Source organism: Anolis sagrei, chromosome 1 (genome assembly GCF_037176765.1).
Source record: "Anolis sagrei isolate rAnoSag1 chromosome 1, rAnoSag1.mat, whole genome shotgun sequence".
In the NCBI taxonomy this organism is placed as follows: Eukaryota; Metazoa; Chordata; class Lepidosauria; order Squamata; family Dactyloidae; genus Anolis; species Anolis sagrei.
The window spans coordinates 38,974,680-39,002,109 of record NC_090021.1 but is presented as its reverse complement, the minus strand read 5'-3'; the positions used below and the strand labels follow the sequence as shown (position 1 = coordinate 39,002,109).

Sequence of the window (27,430 nt, the reverse complement as noted above, 5' to 3'; positions counted from 1 at the left end):
TCAGAGGTTGTGGGGTCTGTTGGAAAGTAGACAAGGGAAGTTTATATATCTGTGAAAGGTCCAGGGTGGGAGAAAGAACTTTGACATGAGCTCAATGGATGCTAATCCAACTCCTCAGGGCCTTCCACACAGCCTTATACTCCAGAATATCAAGGCCGAAAATCCCACAATATCTGCTTTGAACTGAAATATAAGGCAGTGTGGACTCAGATAACTCAGTTCACAGCAGATATTATGGGATTTTCTGCCTTGCTATTCTGAGATATAGGGCTGTGTGGAAAGGCCCTCAGATACAGGGAGATACTTTTAGAGATTCTGTCTATATCATTTTATTGTTGCTCTGTTTGATTACTGCTGGGGGGAAACAGGACAAAATTACTATAAACAAGTAAATCTGGAATAAATAAAGTGATCTTACTTAAAATGAATACTGTTCATAATATTCCCATGGAAATTCATGACTGATCAATAGGTAAAAGTTTTGTAATAGTAAGATTGTAATTAAATAACTTGACTTTTGTATTTTACTCTGTCCTCGATGATATGAATATGTTCATGCCGTTAATACATCGATGTACTGCTACTGAACTAGGAAAGAGAGTTAAAAATGAATATCTAAATGGAAATCAGTGTATATCTGATTCATTACTACAAATTGCTCCTATAGGTCACCACTCAATTGTCTAGGCTACTTTCTTCACTGAGATTGTTTTTTTGGTACTTGAGATATGAGATTGCTTGTCAAGCACTAAATTAGTTATGCAAGGGTTCATCTTGAAAGAGATTTGCAAGCATATTAACTGGCTCAGCTTAAATCAGACGATTACCCTCATGCTGTCATTCTGCATAAACTACAATCTTCTTCCTATGAGCTCCTGTGCTGTCAAGAATGAAGGACTGCTGGGACAGGAGAATGTTATGAATGACTGTATTGGGATTGCCAGAGCATTGGGTGGAATATGACAAATTATTTGTGCTTACTTTGTCATAGTAAGCACATAATGGGTTGAGATCTGAATTTCTAAAGGGCCTCCTAATTAGAGTTCAGAATCTAATTTTAACTATTAAGATCTTCAGGCGCTGCACTGTGAAAGTGCTTGGCTCTTAGAAAGTGAGAGCTTTCACAGTTGTTTTTGACCAATCTTCCTTGATTGATTTATCTGCCATCTTATTCAGTGTCCTTTAGATATTGGAGAAAGGCCCCTTACTATGCAGACATTACTTACTTACTTACTTACTTAAGTTTTATCTCACCCTTATTCTTAGACAGAGACTCAAGGTTAACAATAAACATCCCTTATTTCATTTTTGCTTTGGCTTTTTACTATTTTTTTAGTGTTTCTGGGAATTGTTTGGAAATCTGAATTTCATCTTCTGTTTCAGGATATTGTGTTTCAGTGACATCACCACCTAGGAATCTGAGATTAATATGCAGAATTTTAAATGATAATTAATACCATCATGCTGAAAATTTAAGGTTTGGATATATGGCGAACCGCAAAATTTCTGTTCTTTGTCCTGGTCATAAAAACTGTTCCTTCCAGACATTTCATGAAGTATCTCCCACACTTACAAACCTCATGGGATTGAACCACTACTTCACAAGTCAGCAGTACACAAACAAGAGCACACATTTTAAAGCCAAGAAGAAAACTTCATCATTATCTACTATTTTTAGAGCCCGGCTGCCCGGCCATTTGTCTAGACAGATTTGGTTGTCTACTTGTGGCAGGGTCCTGTTTCTGGGTCTTATTCGGCTTTCCATATTAGCAGATATGCAGGTATCCACATATCTGCATCTTCAATTTATGTGCAGACCAGAAAAAATGTATCCATATGTTTCATCAAGTTTCTGGCACACAAACAAAGTTTTTGGAGTAGGACTACTTCTATCCAAGTGAACACTACACAATGAAAAGGAACACACACTTTGTAGCTAGGAACAGAACTTTGTCATTATTGTCACTTTTTACAGGCTGCCTGGCCATCTGTCCAAACAGTCTTGGTTGTGTACTTGTAGCATCAAACAACCCAGAACTGTTCCTGGGTTACACATGGCATTTCCTATTAGCCACCTGCATCACCTTGGCTCTCAGTATTTACATTCCTCTCCAGCACACCCATGCCCCAACAATCAGTGATAATCTCATGTTTTTTGTTGTGATTACTTCTAGGTTTACAGAGAATGGGGTCTGGCCACCCTCCTCATTCCTGTGCAAACTCCTGGGATAAAGGTATTGTCTGGATGGGCCCTTAGAATTTGGTTCAGAGGGCTTGGTCCTGTGAGGCTTAGGCTGAAGGCATTTCTGGTTTGGCATTGATAACAAACCTAGCAGCCTAACACCCCTGCAATCTTACCCAAACTGACTCAGCTACATCTCCATATTATTTGCCAGAACATTGTTATAATGCAGGATCAAAATGGCAGAACTGGGAACATTACGAGGTGCCGAGCTCAGAAAGAAAATATCTTGTTGGACCACAGTTCCCAGAATCCAACACAGTCATATTTTGGGATCAGTTATTCAAAGGGAAACATCTTTTCCAAGCTCTGACAGGGCAACCCACCCCAAAGTGTATTATTCATCACAGACTCTTTGAAAGAGTATTCACATCCATATTTGACGGAAGCCCTTTCCAAGAATACCACAATTGCTAAGTAGTGCAGGGGAACTCATTTGCTCTACAGTGTTCCCTTACTATTCTGCAGTTCGCTTTTCAAGGACTTGCTGTTTCACGGTTTTCCTTTTTCACTACTCAAAGGGCCGAGTCCTGGTTCTGCCACTGGGACGCGGCCCAGTGAGTAGCGAGCAAGCAAGGAAGGATGGGCAAGTGAGCAAGTGAGGGTTGCAAAGGCAGAAGCAAAAGCAGGAGCCTGGCCACCTCTACCACTGGGACCCAGCCTGGTGAATAGCGAGCAAGTGAGGGAGGGAGGCGGGTTAGCGAGCGAGGCAGGGAGGTCCACAAAGGTGGAAGCAGCAGCAGAAGCAGAAGCCTGGATGAGGTGGCCAGGTTCCTGCTTCTGCTGTCGCTGCTGCCCTTGCCGTCATCGCTCGCTCACTCACCTGCCCTCCCTCACTTACTCACTCATGGCCCGGGTCCCAACAGCAGAACCAGGACTTGGCCCAGTGAGTAGCGAGCAAGGAATGGTGAGCAAGCGAGCGAGAAGGGTAGCAATGATGGCAGCGGCTGCAGAAGCAGGAGCCTGGCTGCCTCTTCCAGGCTCCTGCGTCCCTACTTTGCAGATTTTCACTTTTCATGGGTGGTCCTGGAACGCAACACCCACGATAAGTGAGGGAACACTGTACTTGCAAATGAAAGGATGTTGTTGCATCACTCTCCATGCTAACTGTGCAGTACGCTAACTTTTCTTTTTCGTTTCTTTCTTCTTCTTTGCTCTGTGAATTTAAATAAAACTGGGTAATTCTGATTGCGGCCTGTCAACGCCTGCTCATTTTTGATAATTATCATGCAGTCAGAACTAAAATACTCCTACACAGCACATTGGTGCACAAGAGATGCTCTATAAGTATGAATTGCTTTGATTGCTAATAGAACACCTTTTATTTCATTCAAAATGCTGCAGACCTGAAGTGAACCTGAAAGAAGATGCTCATAAGAACTTCCAGTTCCTTAAGGCTGGGATAATTCCACATTACATTTTTAAGCCTTATGTTGCAAACAGAACTTTTATGGTTTGACTTTAACACAGTAACCTTTTGAAAAGTCAGTACTTTTTTTTGAAACAGAACCTTAATGTGTCTCTAAATTTTATGGTGGCTTTCTTCAAGTTAATTTGAAACAGCTTTTTGGGGTCAATGGTATCATCCAATCTGAACACATGAGAAGCAAAATTCATTATTCAAGCAACATCCAGACAGTGTAATAGTTCTGGTAAATATTGGACCATTCTTTTTCTGGATTTCACACTTTATAATACCTTACAATGGTTGTTTCTGTTCCTGATTACAATCATACCTATGGTTTCATTCATTATTATTTTTTGTCTTGTTTAAGGTGTAATTAACGGTTGTGTGGGTGGGGTTTCCTTCCCTCCCCATCATCCCCGCGTGAACAACACCTTGCCCCATAATCCTTATTCTTGGTTTGGTATTCTTTCATGGTATAAAGCACTACCGTGGAAAGAAAAGATCACACGACCAAGACAACATAACACAGAGGAAGTAACTGGAAAGATATAATGATGGAATTAAAATTGTATGTGTGTGTGGGGGGGGGGGGGGGAGTTCCTGGCAAAGATCACACCTCTTTAAACACAGGGTCAGGGGTTACGGTGAACTGCTGAACTGACTGACCAGAAGGTTGGCAATTTGAATCCGTGGGACGAGGTAAGCTCCCGCTGTTAGCCCTAGCTCCTGTCAACCTAGCAGTTAGAAAACATGCAAATGTGAGTAGATCAATAAGTACCGCCTCAGCAGGAAGGTAAGTGGTGCTCCATACAGTTATGCCGGCCACATGACCTAGGAGGTGTCTATGGACAACACAGGCTCTTTGGCTTAGAAATGGAGATAAGCACCACCCCCAGAGCCAGAGATGATGTTGTTGTTATCATCATCATCATCATCATCAACAACATCATTGCAAATGGCTAATTCTCTCACACCAGAAGCAATTTGCAATTTCTCATGTCGCTCCTGACACACACACACACACACACACATACAAACCATACCATTATTTAGACACCTGATGCTTATTTTACTTCATGCAATTCTATATTTCAGAGAAAGGATTTGGCCGAACCTCCTTTGAGTTTTCATTTTCTAAAAAAAAATCTATGAAATTCATGGATTGTCATAAGTTGATAGCAGACCTGAAGGCCTATACACATTTCTTTATCTATTGTTTAACTCACAAAGTGCATTCTGTGATGACAAAATATCTATCTTACCTTAGTATTTGACAAATTCATAAACAAGACATAAGGATCCTACAAGCAAGTTTTTCTATGACTAAGAAACATCTACTTATTCTTTTAAGAAAATAAGTTGTTTCACATCAGGTCAGACTATTTGCCCATCTAGTCTGGTTTTGTTTGATCCAATGCCAGGCAAGGGTTATTTTGCATTGTTTGCTATCCTTTAAACTGGGAATACAATGAATTAAATGGAAGGCCTCCTGCACACAAAGCACAGCATCAGAAGATAACTTGGAAGCATGTTGTATTTCACGATTGGTGCTTGATCCCTACCAAATATAATCCAAAAAATACTTCTTAGCACTTATTTATATTGTCCTTTTCCACACAAAATGCCACATTCGAAGAAAAAAATCTCCATTATGTGCTTTTAAAGACATTATCAAATTAGAAGGCAGTTTTCTGGAAAGTGGCAGGTGCTAAGAATTATTATACACATATTAGTAGTATATTAGATATTTCCCTTTGCAATAAGCAGGCTATAAGAGTCTTCCCCTCTCATGCCCTTCCACTGATCGTGTCATGGAATGAAACATACATTATGGCAACCATTTCCTCATAAATCCTCAATAAGTTGAGCACTTTTCATTTTATGAGTGCACATAAAAGAACTCATGGTGTTCAAATCTGTTTCTAAAAAAAGATTTTCCAGCTCAAATGGTAATACCTGTATATAAATATATGAATCATATCTATAATATCTTTTTGAATTTGTCTATAGCCAGCAAAATCCATGAAAGAATAACAGGCTGCCTGGCAACCTTTCTGCTATGAGACAGATAAACTGCTAGGAAGGTTAATGTAACTTTAATGTGGGCCTGTCAAAAACAGATGGACTCCTTTCAAAACAAGGCAAAAACCTCCTTTTTTTCTGCCCCCATAACCTTTTTAAAGCTGAACAGCAGTGGCATTAAAACAGTGACAATAACTAACTTTGCTCAGTTTTAAAGTACTAAAGTTTTGCTATTGTTAAGTTGTGCTAAACTTCTAGCGTTTTTTAGAACGCTTCATAATAATTGTCAGTTATAAATGCAGGTATGTTAAAGCCTTGGGGACCCAATTAATTTCTTCCAAAATGCACACATACCCTATATACTCAAGTATAAGCCAAGCTGAGGCACCCAATATTACCAGGGGGGGAAAACTGAGTATAAGCCGAGGGTGGGAAATGCAGCAGCTACTATACCAATAAAATTACATTAATTGTGTCTGTATAGTTTATTTCCCCGGTTATGAAGGATCTGTAAACTCCTGTATGTTATTTATTTAACAGCTGTGGGTCCATGGACTGTAATAAAGTTTTGCCGTTACATTAATTGAGGCATCATTAGGTTAAATGTTTTTGAATATTTACATAAAACTGTAATTTAGGATAAGGCTGTCCAACTCTGATTAAACCGTTATTCTAACTTTCTTCAATGTAAATGTGCTTACGTATCCTTCCAATAATAATACTAGAGTAATACAAATAATAACAACAGAGTAAGGACCTTATCACACTAAAGAATGAACCCACTTTAAATCCAGTTTCTGCCTCCTGCAGAATTCTGGGGTTTGTAGTTTAGGGAGGAGCCTTTAACAGCCTCATTAAACTACAAACCCCAGAATTCTGCAGGAGGCAGAAACCAGATTTTAAAGTGGATTCATTCTCTAGTGTGATTAAGTAGTTGAATAATGGAAATGTAATAATAACAGTAATAAAAGAATTAAATAATAAATGTAATAATAATAGAGTAAAATAATAAATGTAATAATAATAATAATAATAATAAAGTAAAATAATAAATAACTTTCACTCGAGTATATGCCGAGGGGGGCATTTTGAGCGTTTAAAAAAGGGATGAAAAACTCGGATTATACTCAGGTATATACGGTATATAGTTTCAAATTATTTTACCTTTTTATACTTTCAACATTTGTTACATTGTTTAATATCCTTTCTGTCTGTTTAATTGCTTTAGTTTTAAATTGTTTTCAGCTATTTAAATTGATGTTACTTATGTATTACCATGAGAGTCTATGACAGAGGAAAGATTAAAACTCTTTTAATGAATAATAGGTAAAGGTTTTCCCCTGACATTAAGTCCAGTTGTGTCTGACTCTGGGGTGTGGTGCTCATCTCCATTTCTAAGCTGAAGAACTGGCATTGTCTGTAGACACCTCCTAGGTCATGTGGCCGGCATGACTGCATGGAGCACTGTTACCTTCCCGCCGAATAATACGTTTGGGGAAATGTGCACAAATTGAACAAAACTTTTAAAGATGGGATTACAGCAAGGAGTGTGTGTTATTAATGGTACAGCATTTCACAAACATTAGGAAAGACTTCTTACTGTAATAGCTGTTAGAGAATGGACTAGACTGTCTTAGAGGGTGGCAGACACTTCTTCTTTGGCCTTCTTTCAACAGAGGTTGGATGACTGTCTTCCAGGGATGCTTCAGCTGTGTGTTTCTTGCATGATAAGAAGTTGGACTATTCAGATAGCATAGGGAAGGGTTAACACTCTTGTGGTGTTTGTTTTGCTGTCTGTGCCCCTGTTGAGAAGATTTCACCTCACTTTGTCCCTGTGACAACCGGGTTTTGAAACATTTGGCTTGTTGTGGAAACAAAGTTGCATGATAAAGCTTCAGCTGAGACACTTTTTCCCCTTGGTAACACTTTCAGGAGTGAATTTCACTTCCTTGGGATAGATTTCTCTCACTTCTCGTTGTCTCACCCCTGTTCTTAACTATGAGTCATGTGTAAGTCAGACGTTTGTAATTCGAGGACTGCCTGTGTGTGGAATCTATTGGCATGGATTCCACTTAAAACAAATCAAGGTAAAGTCCTGCTATGTGACTGTAACTCCACTTATATAATATTGGAAATAGTGCCATTTCATTCTCTTTAGCAATGTGGTTGGGAAACTAAATATTTCACACATTATTTATCATTGAATACTCATTTGCTGGGATTAAATAAATGCTGCACAGTAATATTGATGCAAATTAGAGTGAACAGTAAATTAGCATGTTTTGAGAGAAAGCTTTAATGACCTTATAATATTGCATTGGCTTTAAGAATGTGTCTGTTGTTCATGTGACAGCTTCAGTGAGGATTTTAATCAGAATATTGATAAATGAAATGTATATCCTATATTTCTTGTGAACCTCCAGAGAAATAAGAGGATGTACAGTACTCATGCTACCAAACCATCAAAGAGCCCAGATGTGGCAACCTCTTCTGCATTTTCCATTTGGTTACTAAAGACCTCTGTGATCTAAGGGAAGTAGGAAACCTTCAGGTAAATGTCTAAAAAAGAAGTAAAGTGTTCCCTCGCTTATCGCAGGTGTCACGTTCCAGGACCACCCGCAAAAAGTGAAAATCCGTGAAGTAGGGGTGCTATATTTATTTTAATATTTATACATTATTTTAATAGTTATACACTATTTTAAGACTTTATAAACCCTCCCCACACACTTATACACTACATAACCCTCCTTGAACATAACCCTACATCATTGTCGTCGCCATCCTCTTCTTGTTCACCACCATCTTGGTCCGACATTTTCTCTGTCATGTGATTGTAAAGTTGTTTGGCCTTAATCCTACTACGCACATATGACAGTCCGATGCTAACATGAAATGGAAGAGCAGAGAGGGGTAGCTGCACACAAGATTGTTGTTTTATCGAGTACTGCAAAATCTGCAAAACAGTGAAACTACCGCCATAAACATTTTATATTAATATTTATTGAAAAACCATGAAACAGCGAGTCCGCAAAAAGCAAGCCACGAAGTAGTGAGAGATTACTGTATTTTGGTGAGAAGATTCCTCTGATCAGTGATTCAGCACAATTGAAGCCCTGGGGTCCACATATTCCTTTCTCCTCTACCCAAAATTAGCCACCCAAAATTGCCCCCGGTAACCTCTGTAAGATACAATTAGTCATGTAAATGTCATTTCAGCCCATCACTACTTCTTTTAAAAACCCCAACATTTTACACACACACACACACACACTTTATGAAAGGCCCAAGGCAAAAAAAAAAAAACATTTCGAGGATAAATTATGCTGCCTAAAGGACACAATTTGTCATTTCCAATGCTTCCAATGCCAGCCAATGCTTCCAATGGACACCATGTAAGTTTTTCTTACTTTTCTAAGGGGTTTGGGGGCTCGCGGGGAGGGCCTCCGGGTAGGGTAGTGCTAGTCCTGAGAGAACGTCTGGACAAACCACCCCAGAAAGTGAGTGTTTTCTGGGGTGGGTATGGACAGGCCCTCAGAAACATCCACGTTATTTTAACATGGATGCTTCTGGGATCCGTGTTAAAATAACACAGATCTGGGCTTAGTTGACTGGATCCGGGCTTAGTTGACTGTTCTCCCTTCTTCCATCTCTCTTGCATTCTAGGCTCTTCAACTCTTTTGGCTTGTTGACCTTGGAACACTCTTTCGATTCTTTTCTGACTTTCTCCTTGGGTGCTTAAAAATGGACTACTCATTTTCACCTGATCTCACTCTGCTTCCTGACCCACATCTCAGTCTGTTCCCTTCAAATGCTTATGACTTGTGAAACCCCATGCTCAATTCCATGTTGATTTGGATACATCAACTGTACTGCATGTTATGCTGTGTGGGTACATGCTGTTCAACATCAGGACAGCATCCACATTTCATTAAAATGCTATGTCTATTAAGAGCTTATGGGACCTATGAAGCCCTGCTTCTGAAAAGTATTGACTACACTAACTCAAAGAATCATTAAGAACTTCCTATCAGTGAAAGCTCTTTAACAATAGGCTACCTCCTGCATTGGTAACGTGAGGTAGCTATCCCTTGAGTTTTTCTTCTAGCTCTAAGTCTTTACTGGACTGCCCCATTAGGACTTGTTTCTAAGAGAGACAGAAGGGGGTTCAACAAGTGGTCATTAAAATATCTTGCAAAAAATGTTACCCCTAGAATTAGTCCTTCTAAATGTCATTGATGCATGAACCACAGTGAACAATTCCAGCATGGATTTAGACGGTTCATCATCATGCATTGTTAAACACTAGCAGCATTCATCAGCATGGAAAATATGGAATGAATCACTGCATAAAAGGATACGCTGGGCTCATGGACATTTTATTACTGTGCATAGAAAAGGATGTGAAAATAAACAGGACACCCCCATAAATCATAACGGAATAGCTTACTAGAACAGTAATGTATCCGAGATCAATGATGTAAAGTTCAATGATGCACAGATGGAACTCTTCCACTTGTTCTTCCCTAGATGTAAATGACATGTTTATTTCAAAATTCTATTTCTATCTTCAGATTTAGAGACATTTTTCCGGTTTGACATGAAGCATCTCTTCTTATCATACAGTGACCTATAGATGACTTAGTAGAAATAGCTAGCAGTTAGTTAACAGCAGGATTTGAAAAATATTTGCTCCTCTGAGAGTTCATCCAGATTAGACAAGTATGTTAAAATGTGGCAGTATTTGCTTTCTCACTTAAAAAAAATCCAAATGACATTTTCCCAGTTACATAATGTTTTGAACCATTTCCTTTCCTTTTGCATTTTATTCTGTAGTCTTTTGTTCCTTCCCAAAAGGAATAGGTTTTTATAAAAACTAGTACATTGTGTTATCACATGAATTGTGACAATCAAAAGAGGTATATTCAAATCCCTCACCCCATTCTATTTCTGGCTGTTTTCACCATCTCTAAACATTATTTGGCTTTTTCTTTTTAAAAAAACTCTCTCGAGAGCCTTAGCAATAAGCATTTGTGGTGGGAAGGATACATTTCAAAGTTGTTATATCTTTGAAATTAAAGGTGGTGGTGGTGGGGAACTTTTCCTCCATTTAAGATCTCATATTCAATGTGTATGTCTATGCGTATGTGTGTAGGGTTGTTCTTTTGCACCACAGCAGTTTACTTACTGCTCTTGTTCTAAAGCACTAAAGATTAAATATTATATGGTGAGAGGACTAGAGTGTGGGAAGGGGGGAAAGTTATAGGTCAAAAGTAGTAAACTGTATTTCCTCAGAGTACATCTCTCTCTCTCTCTCTCTCTTAATCTCTCTTTTTCTCTCTCTCCATCCCCATACAATTGGCCCCATACAGTCTGATTTCTATCACTATAACCATTCATTGTTAAAAAATGGCTGTGAAGGCAAAAGACGGCTGCAACAGATTGAGAAGCCACTGTCGTGTTAACCATGCCACTGGTTGAGACCCTCACTTTGTGAAGACTGTGTGTTGAACAGCTGTGCACCAACCTGCACACATAATAAAAAATACTCACACAGAGACATCTTCCAAGAAAAATAAAACCAAATCAACAAAAGTCCCATTGCGATCAGCAAGTGGCAACAGGAGCAGGTCTGTGAAATCTAGAAGCCCAAAATCTTGAAATTATTTTTAAAATCCAAAGAGGAAACCTGGAGTTTGCCCTTTTATAAAAGGGACACCGTTTTACTACACCATCATAAAGACTGGCACATGAGCATCCATGGAGGAGTCCTGAAACCTAACCCCAGTGGATAACAAGAGGACACGCACACTACTGTTGCCTTTCTGAGTGCACCCATTTGTGAACTCAGGATTTGGAAAGTGGTGTCTACAGAAAATGTGCATATCTATGAGGGGGCAGGGGAGATACCTTGGTCAAGCAAACACATGCAGTAATAAACAACTTCATAATTTACTTCTAAATTTCTATAGAGTTTGTAAAATAAAAAATAAGTTTGGACTAGAAGCCTACGTGGAGATTACAACAATTTAAAAATACTTCTAAGAATCTGGAGAGATTGAATATGCCCAAATCTAATGTTACAATCCATGTCACAATCACAACTTCCACAAATTAAATAAATGTGCCATCTTTCTATTATTTTAAAACTGTATTGGTTTAGAAATAAGACACATAAATAAATGTCAAGAAGTATCATCAAGCAATTCAATATAAATCAACTAAAATCTCCAGTATAGATAAGTTATAGTCATTGGGTTGTATCCAACTGATGGCCCTCCACTGATGGTAGGGATTCCACTTCCCAGTGGACGTTCAACCAGTCAAATACAGAGAGCTATTTTCAGCAATTCCTCCTCTGCCTGCAGCCCTTCCCTTCCAATCTGCACTGAAAGTTGAGAAGAACCTTATTAATAAAGTGAGAGAGACCACAGTAGGTGGGAGAATAATTGGAAATTGCTTTCCGCCCCACCCCCCGGTTCCATTGAAATAAACCTTTCCACAGTCAGATCTTTCAATCAGTGGAGAAAGGCCAACTGGATATAGCCATTTATGTACAAAATGGAATATGCTGAAAAGTTCAAAATGTCAAGCAAATAACAGATTTCTGCCACTACGATTTTTTGGTTTCTGATCTACAGTACACTAAAGGACAAGTAACTATAAATTCACTAAATTGTTGTTGGTTTCTTTTCCTAACAGTAAGTCCTTCATGAGAAAAGAAACACAACAGGAACTGGACTTGCTGCAACTGTCTATTGCAAGAAGAACAATAACAAAGACTTTTACAGCGATAGGCTATCTGTTGCTCATAACTGCATAACCAAGGAAATGTTTTCAAAATAAGATATACAGCAGACAATAATTTCGAGGGCTGTTGTGCATATTGTGTTTTTAGTCCCACTCATGCATGATTATCTTGCATGGGCAGCTGTCATGCTTCTTCTTACATGAAATTTACCAATGGGATAAGAAAAATATCAGTCCACATCTTCAACTGTATTGGCAAAGATGTTGAGCAGTCAGGAGAGGTCACGGGAAGCCAGCCTAGTGGAGATCAAGCAGCAGCTGGTTGTATTCCTGCAACCAATTTTAGGAAGACAACATTTATTTATTTTGGGCACTTCTACTCCACCTATTTCAACCCCCTAGGGGGGGACATCCTCCTCTTGGACTTTCAAAAGATCAGTAGGAGATCCTCTGAAAGTCCATTTTAACTAATGGTGACAGAAGCCTAGGACCTGCACTTTATAATCACATTTTATCTCCTTGGGTACTTTAGACTGTTTAATTAATGTTGATAATTTTACATCTGATATGGACCAACTTGGAGTTATTTTAATGGGATATTTTATATTGTTATGTTTTCACTATGGTTGAAAACCACCTTGAGTCCTTGGAGAAAGGTGATGTAGAGATGTCTCAAATAAATAAGTAAATAAATGCTGTTGCTTTCTGCAGGTAACACTGGTCACTGAATGACCATTAGAGGCATCATCCTTGGGGGAGGAGGTCCTGACAGATGGAGGTGCTGAATTCCATTCCATACTGTATAATCAATTTTAAAAAAGTTCAACTAGAATGCATACCTTTAAAAAAGAAAAAATCTGGAGAAAGCCCTTCATTAATATTGTTCATAGTACAATGTTGTTTGATTCCAGCATAAATACTTACATATCACACAACATGTAAGGGGCACTCTGACATGTGTTTCACACTCACCTGCTGTTGTGGACAGAAAGCTTTTCTATAGTATTAAATTCTATAATATTAAATGCATTTCTTTATGTAAAAAAAAACAAAAAAAACCTCTGGATTCTCAATTCTTCAGCATGATCTGCTAATCTTGCAAGAAAAGCAATCCCACTTGAATACTTTGACATTTTCAGTTGACCCCATTCAATATAAGACCTGAAAACAGGGAATGCATAATTGTAGCTCTTGTAGTTGATAGCCATGGAATAGTCACGTTGAGCGCCTTTTAAAAATGGTAGGCATTCCCCTATGACAATGTACTCAATATTTATTTATATTGCTGTCCAACTTTTTGATGATTTACAATGAAAGGGAGAAAATTGTTGGATTGCAATTCCCATTATCTTTCAGCGCTAGTAAACTACTGTGGCTCATGGGAATGGTAATTCACAATATCCATGGGGCAACACATTCTTTAACCCTATACTAAATAAATATTTTAAAAAACATAATGTGTAACATGTTTTCAAAATTTCTCATGGGCAGAATACCCTTAAACACAGTAATTTGCTACCTCATCACACTAGAGAATGAATCCACTTTAAATCTGGTTGCTACCTCCTGCAGAATTCTGGGGTTTGTAGTTTAGGGAGGAGCCTTTAACCGTCCCACTAAACTATAAACCCCAGAATTCTGCATGAGGCAGAAACCGGATTAAAAGTGGATTCATTCTCTAGTGTGATTAAATATTTATTAGAAGTATATAATCTTAAATGTTCCATTGAGTTCCATGGGATTTATTCTCTAGCAAGTGCATTTAGGATTGCAGCATTTAAATCTATATTGTCCAATACAAAGGGCTGTGGTGGAGCAGCGGATTAAACTGCTGGGCTGCTGAACTTCCTCACCAACAGTTTGGTGATCTGGATCCGCGGAGCGGGGTGAGCTCCCATCATTACCCCCAGCTTCTGCTAACCTAGCAGTTCGAAAACATGCAAAATGTGAGTAGATCAATAGATTACAGCTCCAGCAGGAAAGTAATGGCACTCCATGCAGTCATGCTGGCCACATGACCTAGGGGGTTCCTATGGACAATGCCAGCGCTTCAGCTTAGAAATGGAGATGAGCACCCCTAGAGTCAGATTCAACTCGACTTAATGTCAAGGGGAAACCTTTACCTTTACGACTGTCTAGGAAATATGTATGTATATTTGCATGAGAAAACATGTATATATAATATACATCATACACACTCAGCGCCAACTGTATCCTTGGTGATTGCAAGATCTCAAATGAAATTAGGAACCCTGTATACAAAAAAGAGAATGACAATTTATTTCTATTTTCTACCATATTCATTTGGCACAAGGAAAAAACTGAACAGCCCCATTAACGTTAGATGCAATGGGTCCATACAATCGAAGCCACAGGACAAGACTGCAGACTAAAGCAATGTGGTCCTTTACAGTTCGTATTCTGAGTTGCGTGAAGTGCTCTGTCACACCTTCATATGTGCAACTAGCATATATTTTCTCCAGTAAGAGAAATATTATAATACTGAATTCTTGACAAAATTGTGTCAGCTTACATAATGCACTGGCACTACTTTACTGCACCATGTGTGAAGTGGTTCAGCGTTTCTGGAGTATTCTTACAGCCAACCATATAAAAGAGTTGCAGTTCAGAATGACAGGGTACATATTCTGAATGTATTTCTGCCATGTGTTCTGACAAGACATCTCTCATCTTCATTCTGTGAATTACAAGAGCAACTAGTTGTATGTTTTCATTTCCTTTCCTCCAGCCAGCAATTCAATTCTGAAAACAGCATTTTAGCCACAGTCTCCCTCTTATCTGTAATTACTGCAGGGAACCACCTTGCTATACAATCCATCTTCTTCACTGTAGGTCTTGTAATCCTTGCATGATACAATTAATGTGACAGAATTTCTCTTCCGCCGCATGCAGATGGAACTCTCTTCAAAAGTAGGTACGTTTATCTTATAAATACATATTTGTTTTGTTTACATTAGAAAATCACAAATCCAAAAAACCACAAAACACTGAGAGGTAAGAGAGAAAAGCAGTCTGAGCAGCTTCTTATCACTTCAAGTTTTTTCATTTCTGTAGTCAACTCTTTCCCCTACGGAGGCTTTTTCTTTTCTTTCACATCCTGCGTGGAGGTTGGATTCAAAGCTCCCATCTCTCTGCAGTGCTTTATGCATCCAGCATCACTGTAGGCTGCCTTGTCTTTATTCTGCATCCTTTGTTGCTTCCCGTTTTTAGTAGCATCTTTGAATTAGGAAGTCACTAAAGCGTAGATCATGCTGAATATAAAAGAAAAAGGTACAGGTTGAAAGGATTTCTTTGAAATCTATAAAGCCACCTTTATTGTCCTCTTCCTTTCATACTCTAAAATTTATGCTGACTCTGAAGTCTTGGCTCTTCCCTCGCTATTCATGCTTTTTCATTGTATCTATAGATTGAAATTAAATTCTGATGGATTTAAAAATAATTACCAAAAATTAAATATTTAAAACTGCATCACATAATGTTTCATTGTTGTTTCCTCGCCATTTCTACACTTAAGTTGTTCCAAATGTGACACTAACAAATAACATCCTTTTAAAAAGTGTGTTTTTCTGAAGCTTTTCTGAAGCTTTTGCTGGCAATCCCCTGAAGTACTGTCAGGGTTTTCTTTAATTAAATGTGACTTTATTTTTTTGCTTATTTCTATGATCTCCTTCCCAACCCAGGATGGAAGAAATGAGAAAATTAATGAGATGGTTATGGAAGAAACAGTCTTATCCACTGTAGTTCTGGAATATAAATATACAGTGGAATCCATTAGAAAAGTATATGTAATTTTTAAAAATGTTATATAAAACATTCTAAAGGAATACATTGAAATACTGCAGCAGTAGCCAAGCTAGATATGATCACATATTTGTATGTTTTCTATTTCACTGAGTGTGTCAATATTTTATTGCTTTACCGCAGTGGTTCCAGACCTGTGGTTCATGGACTACCGGTGGTCCGCAAGAACTAAAGCATGGTCCACAGCCTCACAGTTACTACACCGTTGCAACGAGAGTGACTGGTCTCACAAAACCTCTTACGGTGCCAAGGCTTATTAAATATGGTTTTTTGTGGGTGAGCAGATGGCAACTACTGGATGGCATGTGTTCTATATCAGAAACTATAGCTAATGTGGTCTATCCAATGCATTTTTCTGAATCAGCACCCCCAAATAACCAAACCAAATCTAAAGTCCACCAAAAACTGATTCACAGCCCTTTTGGTATTAATGTTGGAGAGTAGTCCCTGGTCAAAGCGGTCCCTGGTCAAGTGGTCCCTGATCAAAAAAAGGTTGGGAACCACTGCTTTTCATAGACATGTTTTATATTTCTTCCATGGATTTCAGGAAGTTCTGATCCATGTCCTGGGACCAAATTCAGATTTGCTTAGCTTCTGGAAAATTACTGCATCATTTGTCTTCCTGATTGTTTATACATGAAGCTTCTCCACACACAAAGAAGTAGCAGGTATGTGTGTCACATTTAACAGCAAAAACTTAAGAATAAGAGTGCATAACACTGATGGCTCTTCGGTAGGGTGGTGAATCCATGGCAATGGAGTGCTGAATCTGCTCCAGATTTTAGTTCAGATTTTAAAGATGTTGTCCAGGCTGCTCACCCTACTTTTTAGGAAATCCCAGGATTTGTAAGATCATTTTTTCTCTAAAGAGTCTCTAGTTTTCCAGCTAATGGTCCAGAAAAGCTGTAGCTTAAAATGATTTTTCTAGGCACAGTGTTTATGTGGGACAAACTCCAGTTGTTAATCCCATCCAATGTTAAACCAGTAAATTGATGGGCAATACATATATATATATAGTAGTGGTTCTCAACTTGTGTGTCCCCAGGTGTTTTGGCCTTCAACTCCTAGGATTTCTGGGAATTGTAGACCAAAACACCTGGGGACACACAAGTTGAGAACCACTGATATATAGTCAACCTAACAAGTCACATTCATTCGATGGAACTATCCTAGTTGGTACTATTAGTCCATGGATTTGTTACCCTCACTTTTAGTTTGCTCTTCCAGTATTATCACTACCTATTCAAAAACGTGTTAGGCATACCGCTTACCCGTATCTAACTTCTATCCATATGACATTGCTAAATGTCCTGATACAGTTCCAATTCAGAACAGTGGAGAGTCTACTTCCATCTTTTCAAAATTACTTGGGATATAAGCTGTCTGTGTGTTTTATTGATTTTACCCACCCTCTGGAACAGCATTGTTCATAAATGCATGTCCTGAACTTGCTCTTCCATTAACAGCTCACATAATGCTATGTTATGAAAGATGGCACACCACTAAAGAGATGCTGCAGAAATGTCTCCCTATCATAACCAAATTACATTTGGACCAAATAATCTCTTTCAGCTCAAATAAAAGGTTTAACATTGCATGCATAAATTCATAAATGATTACATTAGCAAATGCAAATGCATGATGCACTTGGATATAGAGCTGAGGAAACAAAACTCTTATCATACTGATGCCCAGTTTCCCCACACCAAATATATGATTCAGGCTCTTGTAATAAATAGTCATCTGTATGTGATTAATGATTTGACCCCAAGAGACCTGAGGGGGAAAGTCATATGGTAGTGACTCCTCTAAATCAAACAGCGATTTAATTTAATAACACCGGTATGTCAAGTAATAAAATACCAGTGCTTGGAAATGATACTCAACCAGTGAGATTCTATGAGATTCCATCAACTCCAAGCTCTGAAAAATACTAAAATATATAGAACATATAGAACATAATTGTTTCCTGGTGGACACATTAACAATGGAGATGATCGACAATACATTGATCAACAATTAATCTGAAAGACCTGGCAAAGGGAGGCATATCTCAACTTCTCTTTATAATGATTTTCAGTTACAATAACTACATATTTTTCTTCAGCTTTTCTTCAGCTTTTGAGACAGTTTTCCCCAATTTGGTGCTCTCCAGATTTATTGGACTTCATTCTCCAATTGAGTAGGAAGAATGGAATCTGTCCTCCAAACACAACTGGAGGGCAGCAGACAGTCTTTACTTATGAGAAGTGGGACCAATCTTACCAGTAAAGGTAGTAGAAGAACGAGAGGAGATAGAAAGCTAGTTTACACCAAGCCTCTCTTTGGCAGTAGCGCAAGGTATCGGCATTCATTACTGCTGGTGGATCATATGCTAACTCTGTGCTGTCTGCTGGGCAATGGAAATACCTGAAAAAAGAGAAGGAAACATTTGGAGAGAATCAGCAGTTTTCTGGCATAAGTTACATCAAGCCACAAATCCTCATGAAAACCATATTATCTTAAGAGTTTTCTTAAGAGTTTTCCTAAAGACCTCTAATTCAAAGCATGGATGAATCTCTTCCATAGATGAATCAATATAGAGAAATATTACACCTGAAATAAAACTTCACACTTGCAAAATAGCGACTTTTTTTATTCCAAGACAATATTTTCCACATATATTCTTCTGTAAGTGAAGAAAAATCTTATACCAACGACAGAGATAAACAATAACCTGCAAGAGGGACCGATTCGTTCATGCAGACTATGGTGCTGCCTGCTCATCCTATAACAAATTCTCTTACAGTTCAGGTCCAATCTATCTTTGAGACCACATCTTCTTCCATGTGCCAGCGTGGGCTCTGAGATCTGCTGGGGAGGCCCTCCTCTCTGCCCCATGGCTGGTGGGGATGAGAGAGAGGGCCTTCTCTGTGGTGGCCCTCTCTCTCAAGCAGCACTCTCCAATCCTTCCATACACAATTGAAGACATGGCTTTTTAAACAAGCTTTTGACCATGTTTGGAAACCCCGAATTAACATATTTGAGGATTTAGTGATTATTTCACAGTGCACTTTAGGAGACTGATGTTAATTGCAGTTGTTTATATCTGCAGCTATTGTTGCATTTTACTGATCTTAACCAGGGGAGTTTTATTATGTTGGTTGTTATTGCTTTTGTGTTATTGTCTTCGCACTTTTTGTATTTTGTGTGTTTGCACCTTTGAGTGCTTTGTGAGCAACCCCAGGTCCCTTTGGGAGATGGTAGTGGGGTATAAATAAAGTTGTTGTTGTTGTTGTTGTTGTTGTTGTTGTTATTATTTGAAACACAACAAGATGAGTCCACAGCAGACAAGATCACTCTGCTGGCTGTTGTATTGGATCACATGTCGGACACTTCCCAAGTGTCTAGGACTGTGTGATGTATCGGCGAATAATGCGTGCAGATCCCAGTAAGGTGATCTTCTGCAGCTGGCAGATGATAATTTTGTCAGCACCGATTGTGTTTAAGTGCATGCCAAGGTCTTTAGGCACTGCACCCAGTGCGCCGATCACCACTGGGACCACCTTGACTGGCTAGTGCCACAGTCTTTGCAGTTCGATCTTTAAATCCTCATATCGTGTCAGCTTTTCCAGTTGTTTCTCTTCGATCCTGCTGTCACCTGGGATTGCAACATCAACGATCCATACTTTTTTAAAACATGATTGTGAAGTCAGGAGTATTGTTGTTGTTGTTGTTATTATTATTATTTACATGTGTTTACATTTAATAATTTATTTGGTATTTGTCCCACCAGATCCAATGCAACACACAATATGATGAAAACAGATGTAAATAAATGAGCATGCATATTACGTTGTATTAAAACAGCATTAAATTGCAGCAGTGTTTGTCAAATGAAGAAATTAATATCTGTATGCATGAAGCATTTGCTTGAACGAATGGACCAGGCTGGTCCTGGTGTTGCTCTCAGCATCTCTACACAAGTTAAAATGGCAAGTGTTGAATTTCTGCTCCTTTTGCTATACAAACAACGCAGCACTACTATCACGGAAGGAGAGATGTGGCCATCCCATGAGCAAACTGATCTCCAAGTAGGATTATGACTTACCTCCAGAAGTGATAGAAAAGCAGAGGAATATTTAAGCCAAGGGTCAGCCATTCTTGTGCACACAGAAACATTATGCAGAAAAGGCAGTGGATTGAATACTCTGGCAATACTAGCTGGGAAGAAAAAGAAACAGAAAGGGTTACAACATACCACTGTTAAAAGCTATTACTCCTTGGTTTAAAAAAACTTGTCAGAAAATTAGCTTTATACACATGTGGAAAATTTCATAATACAGCATAGTCAGTCTGACTATATTTGGATAGTCTCAATAACAGAATAGCTAGAACCCTGAGGATGAACGTTCCTGGATCCAGCCCATACATATGCCTTCATCCCCCATACTAAGGAATTACATAGTCATTTCAAAGGGGGATTAAAATGATAATGAAATTATTTTCTGTATTTTGTGTGGGAGAATAATTAGGAAGTTTTCAAGAATTACTGTTTCCTGCAGAAGAAGGAGATGACTATCTGGAAGAGGTCCAAATTAAATGCTACTTCTTTCTCAACATAAATTATTAGTTTCTGAAAGCTTAAAGTATAAAAACAGTGGCTAATAGCTATCATGCTTGGAGATGTTAAATCCTAGCACAGTGCAAAAAAGACTCCAAGGAATTAATTATATACAGCAGTTTTGGCATAGGCAGACTCTGGTATGGCTTAGGGAGTCTGTGTATACATGCAGTAATGCATTTATTGTACAAAATTCAACTTCACTTGTGGAATTGTGCAATGTTTGTAACATCCTTTCCATACTCATGGCCTTTTCCATTTGTTTTTCTTCGCACAATTAATCTCTTAATGTAGAAAAGATGAAATAGTGCCCAGCACACTGACGGCACCAAATGCTGTCCATCTGGAAATACCCTGTATTGATGCTGGAAGGATTCTGAAAATCCACAGCAAAGTATATTCTTCCTCTTATGTTGTCTTTGAGAGATAAATTATTGCATGTCTTTCTGTCTTAATACTTTATATAGCCTTGTTCTGACATGGCTCAAGAGCAGTATGTGTGAAAAAGATCTTGGAGTCCTCGTGGACAACAAGTTAAACATGAGTCAACAATGTGATATGGCGGCAAAAAAAAGCCAACAGGATTTTGGCCTCCATCAATAGGAGTATGGTGTCCAGATCCAGGGAAATCATGCTACCTCTTTATTTTGCCTTGGTTAGACCACACCTGGAATACTGTGTCCAAGTCTAGGCACCACAATTGAAGAGAGATATTGACAAGCTGGAATGTGTCCAGAGGAGGGCAACTAAAATGATCAAGGGTCTGGAGAACAAGCCCTATCAGGAGCGGCTTAAAGAGCTGGGCATGTTTAGCCTGAAGAAGAGAAGGCTGAGAGGAGACATGATAGCCTTGTATAAATACTTGAGGGGAAGTCATAGGGAGGAGGGGGGGGGGAGCTTGTTTTCTGCTGCCCTGAAGGCTACAATGACTTCAAACTACAAGAAAGGAGATTCTACCTGAACATTAGGAAGAACTTCCTGACCGTGAGTGCTGTTCAGCAGTGGAACTCTCTGCCCTGGAGTGTGGTAGAGGCTCCTTCTTTGGAGGCTTTTAAACAGAGGCTGGATGGCCATCTGTCGTGGGTGTTTGAATGCAATTTTCCTCCTTCTTGGCAGGGGGTTGAATTGGATGGCCCATGAGGTCTCTTCCAATGCTATGATTCTATGATTCTATGACATAAACAATCAGCACACACCAAGACTGAGGAATGCAGCATACACAGCCCTTTTGTCAAGTGATATTCTATATAGTCCATTCTTAAGGCCAACAGTTTACATTCAATGAATGTAAAACTAATGTAACAGAAACTACTTTACTGCTTTTGACCTTTTCACCTACTGATGGCTAGCACATGTGAAACACAATAATGCTGTTTTAAGTGCACTTATCTCGGTTTTTTAATTTGCTAATGGCCATGCTATTCATTGTAGCAGTGGTTTGTGTAAATGTACGCAAAATACATTTTAACCTGCGATGCATTTTTCCTATTCACAGTGAGACAGCATTGTCATCCAAGTATAATTTCAGGGTGGAATGGGCCACAATCTTTATAGCAAAGTGGGAGAAGGTCTTTTCCAAGACTAATTGAAAATAATTTGTACGGGGGAAACCATAAACTTCTGAAAGTCACTATGTAGTGGGAAAACATTCCCAAGTAAACCTATTAATGCTTCAGAGTAGGTCCACAACTAAATTGACACATGGTATGAATTAACTCTTAATTAACTCTCTCACACATGTCTCCCTTGATGATGCCTTGGCAGCTTTCTGTATCTCTGGCTTGATCCATAATCCTGTCTCCTGGTTTTTCCTACAGTTCTGACATCCATGGGTTTATTAATTATTTATTTATTTCATACATTTATGTCCCGTCCTTCTCACCCCCAGAAGGTGAGTCAGGCAACCTCACAACCATTAGATGCCCAAACAAAGACAATCTTATTCTCAGCTCTGATCTTCAGGCTCAATTCTTGGCTCCCCTATTACTCCAAAGTATTGCCTATGCTCAACCCTGACATGATTTGATCCCCTACCCATTTATGTCAAAATGTGTTTCACAGCATTAGCTTATGTTTGAGACATAAGCACTCAGTGTAAAGTAATCTAGGTTGTTGCCTTTCCCAACATTAGCCATTAATGTCTGGATAAACACTTTTATAACCTGACTTAGCCCCCCAAAGTAGTATTGAACATAGCAAGTTCGACAGTGCTTCCCAAGTTGCCTCCCATTACATGCATCAGATGTAAATTGTAAGAACATTAGTTGTACTGAATATACTCATGCATAAGTCTTGAAATTCTAGTCAAAAGTATACTCAAAAAGGCTTGGATGACTTATGCATGGGTCAATCTGCTGTGCCTTAACTCTTAGCAAAAAAAGGAACAATTATGTAAGCTGAGTGGCTAAAAACAAAGCTTAGTCTACATCAGGAGAACCTAAATGAAGTACCAACCTCCTCTATTCTATCTGGTGCTGCTTCTGGCCCCGTGGATGCCTGGGTGAGAAAATGCCAACAGCAGGCAGGAGCAGTTGCCACTTTAGGTGGCACTGGGGCTTTCCCCTCTTGACAACCACATATCAAGCCTACCTTCAACATATACACAAGTCTATATGCTAGTTTTGATTTTTTGTAGAAATGAAACAGAAGTTGTTCATTCTTCAAGCCAATGGCAAAGGCCAAAGAATCACTTGGTACTTCCATTTATTTTGACCCATTGCACCAGGATCATGAGACTTCTCTGCCAAAGAGTGTAAGTTCCTCACTAAACTACAACACCTATAATTCCATAGTACTGAGCTATAAAAGATAGGGGATTATTTACTAGCAAATCCCACAAACTGTACACAAAATTATAATGGTTAGGGATTAATAATAACAAATCCCAACCACTGGTAATGGAATGTGGCTTATTTAATAAAAATCAAAAGCTGAATATGCTGGAACGATCTTCTGGCTGAAAAACCTTCTAAAAGAACACTGGCTACCACCACACTTAAAAGAAATGCTTAGCCCTTGGCTTGATTTGAGGTATCTTTAGGCTAGAATGTGCTGGATTCACACTCAGGCTTTGTTCTATGAGGTAACACTAAAGGGATTCCTTTTAATTACACGCTGCCACCATTTATACTTTTGATTTCTTCTGTGAACTGCTTGGAATTTCTCACGCAGAGGCACACTGAGGCAGTGGTTGTGAACAAAGAAAAACGTTGTTTATTTGAGAGAACTTGAACAATACAGGCTTTAAGCTGAGTGGTTTCAATGTTAAATAAAGCGTATGGTTTCGTTAAACAGTTCAAAGCTTAGTTGCAAATAACACTCCTCTCTCCCTCCAGAATCCTAAACTAGTAATCCTAAACTCCACACAGACAATCCTTTCCTTTTGGGATCTGTTGCTCCACTCCCCCAGCTATCCTTCCCAATAGCTGTAAATCTTCTCACTAACTAACTCTGCTGGCTAACTGACCAACTTCAGGCTTCTCTAACTTGGTTCCTCTAACACACACTCTCCCTGACTCCTCTCTCCTTCACACCCAACCCTAACTCCTTCTTCTTTGACACACAGACCCTAACTGAGCTGTCAGGTTTTAAAACACACCCTTAAAGTCATGTTTTTTTCTTTTCTCAAGTTAAACTCCGCCCACTCTCTCCCAGCCAATCACAAACACTTCTCATTTCCCTCCAAGCTGCTCCTAAGCACGCCCCCTCCAGAAAATGATATTCTAAGATGGATGCCCCCAGGCACCCTTCTAAAATGGCTGCTGAACTTCCTGGGCCTACTTTTCTGAGCTTTTCCTAGCCTAACAGGTAGGGAATTCATCACATGAGCCATGGCAATAAAAGTAGTGACAAACTATGTATTATCGAAGGCTTTTGTGGCCAGAATAACTGGGCTGTTGTAGGTTTCTCGGGCTATATGGCCATGTTCTAGAAGCATTGTCTCCTGACATTTTGCCTGCATCTATGGTAGGCATTCTCAGAGGTTTTGAGGTCTGAAGACCTCACAACCTCTGAGGATGCCTGCCATAGATGCAGGCGAAATGTCAGGAGAGAATACTTCTAAAACATGGCCATATAGCCTGAAAACCTACAACAACCCAGTGTCAAACTACATTAATTTTGCAGTTAGATGCATCCTCTATTTCAGAAGGAGGAATTTGCAAGATCATCTCTGAATATTCCTTGCCTAAGTAAACCCTGTTAAATTAATGGGCTCACACATGATGAGGGCACACACACAAGACGTTTCTAGGCCACATTTTTTCACCGCCAACACATTCCCAGCTTAAATGGCTTGAAATGTTGGATTATCTTGTTTGATAGATGCCCACCATTTAAAGCACTTTTTATTTGTGATCATAATGAATCTTCCTTGCTGGAATAATTGCAACTATACTATAAATCAGTGCTGAAAAGAAAAGTCCAGTGGTGATAAATTATCAGCAGTACATGGACCTCATAGTGTGAATTTTATCATGATTTATCATCAGTAAAAGATACAACATATCGGAGTTGCTCTCACCGAAAGGGGAAAACCCCAACAAACAGGAGGCAAGATGCATTAATTAAGGTGGCAAGCCCCTAGGCATTAACCATACTTACAAAAGAAAGTTTTTGAAACATGTAAATAGGAAGCAAAAACTGCCTGGATGTCATTCTAATGCAACTATTGTGTCAGTGTACTAATTTGCCAACAGATGTACTTGCATTTGCCGCTTATTTGAATTTCTATATTTCTTAAACCAATTCCTCTACAGCCCAACCCTGAAGTATTTTAATTCCTTGTGTTTAGAGAAAAGAGGACTAGATCGCTAGGAGAGTTGTGGGGAGTTCACAGAAGGTCAGAATCTAGTTGACCAGAGGTTCTCCCCATGTGCCCCTCCACACACACAGTCCCTGGTCTCCTGGCTAACAGAAATAGGACCTTTCCTAACTCAAATAACAATCACATTTCAGAAATGCTCTGTAGAAATCAACTCAAAAGGTCACATCTACTAGAAACATTCACAATCCTTTCATAAACCAAAACAAAAGTGCATTAAATAAATCCAATGCCTAAAACGGAAAAAAGGAGCAAGACTTGCCATTTGGAGAGAAACATCTAAATTCTGAGCAGACAGACATCACTGGAGAGTGAAACACAATGTATGTTGCACCTTCTCAGCATTGGTCAGATGCTTCTTGTGTTATGCCTGACAAAACAGCTTAAACTCATCAGATGAAAAGTAAGAATCGTCCTTAGACCTTCTATGGATAATGGTTCAATTTTCTTGGTGATTTTTTTCAGTTAGCATTTCAACATTTTCCACTCACATATGGGATCGCTGCAGGAGAACAAGCCAATTAGTGAGTAGCATTTAAATCTTCATCATGTATCTCGGGAAAGCTGAAAATGTCTAGAGCGTGTCCCTGTGGAAATGTGATCTGCTGCAATTTGTTATACATTATTGCTTACTAAAAACAGATGCGAAGATTGATCCTCTCACCCACCAGAGAAGTTTCAGGTCAGGAAGGAATTCGTGATTTTTAGAGCAAGGAAATAACTGAATTTCAATTTAGCTTCTCTCTAAGAGCTCAAGGACTGTTAGCCTGAGTTCACTGGAAGATATCCGCTGCTGAAGGAACACCTCCGTGAGGATAACAGCCAATTACCCTATTTACCAGCTATTAAGTAGTGCTAATTGCAAGCTACAGACCACAAGCAGGATGGGTTTAGAGGAAACAAGAGGAAGCAAGAGAACAGGATGATACAGGCAAGTAGGAGCACTTCCAAAACGGGTGCATTAAATTGGAATAAGTACCCAGCTGGGATAAACACATGGTACCAGCTCCCTCCCTGTCCTGGAGACCTTACTCTGGGAGTCCTAATGAAGGAAGGGCACTCATATGCTAGGCACAGTAAGAACTAAACATATTTTTGCATATTTTTACTATGAACATTTTGACAATTACATCAATTCCAATCCCACAGGATTTATTAGTCACAATAAATGCTCTAGGCAAATACGTATGTGTGGTATATATGTATAAGTAAATTCCCTGTAGGGGAAGTACAATTTGCTTTAAACTTATTTATTTATTTATTTATTTATTTATTTTTATTTTACAGTATTTATATTCCGCCCTTCTCACCCCACAGGGGACTCAGGGCGGATTACAATGTACACATATATGGCAAACATTCAATGCCAAAGACACACAACAGATATAGACAAACAGTCAGAGGCTATTTAACGTTTTCTGGACACCAGGGGAGCTGTCGCTTTCACTGTCCATCTGCGACACTGATGAAATACTTCCACATTCCCCGCATGCTTTTGCTGGAGTGCTTTGCTGGAATCTTTTTTATGGCCTCATAAATTTTGTTAAATTAGCCTCCCCACACATAGGTGGTACCTAATTTTCCTACTTGACAGGTACAACTGTCTTTCGGGTTGCAAAGGTCAACAACAAGCTACACAATTGGTTGGAAGCTCACTCCAACCTGGGCTGGCTTCGAACTCATGACCTTGTGGTCAGAAGTGATCTTAATGCAGCTGACACTCAGTCAGCTGCGCCACAGTCCCTTATTATCACAGTGCTTCAG

The 27,430-nt window shown here is 39.1% G+C and overlaps 1 protein-coding gene across 2 annotated transcripts in view; it reads right to left on the bottom strand.

Moving 5' to 3' along the window:
• Positions 1 to 14,676: 14,676 nt before the first annotated feature.
• The window catches only part of CNIH3 (cornichon family AMPA receptor auxiliary protein 3), a 99,892-nt gene continuing 87,138 nt past the window's right edge, over positions 14,677 to 27,430 (bottom strand). For both annotated transcript variants that reach the window (XM_060754191.2, XM_060754190.2), the window contains 3 exons: positions 20,332 to 20,444; positions 18,507 to 18,650; positions 14,677 to 15,691 (listed from right to left, as the gene is read on the bottom strand). In XM_060754191.2, coding sequence (XP_060610174.1) covers positions 15,664 to 15,691; positions 18,507 to 18,650; positions 20,332 to 20,444 — 285 coding nt within the window. In that variant the 3' untranslated portion in view covers positions 14,677 to 15,663. The remainder of the gene's footprint in view (positions 15,692 to 18,506; positions 18,651 to 20,331; positions 20,445 to 27,430) is intronic.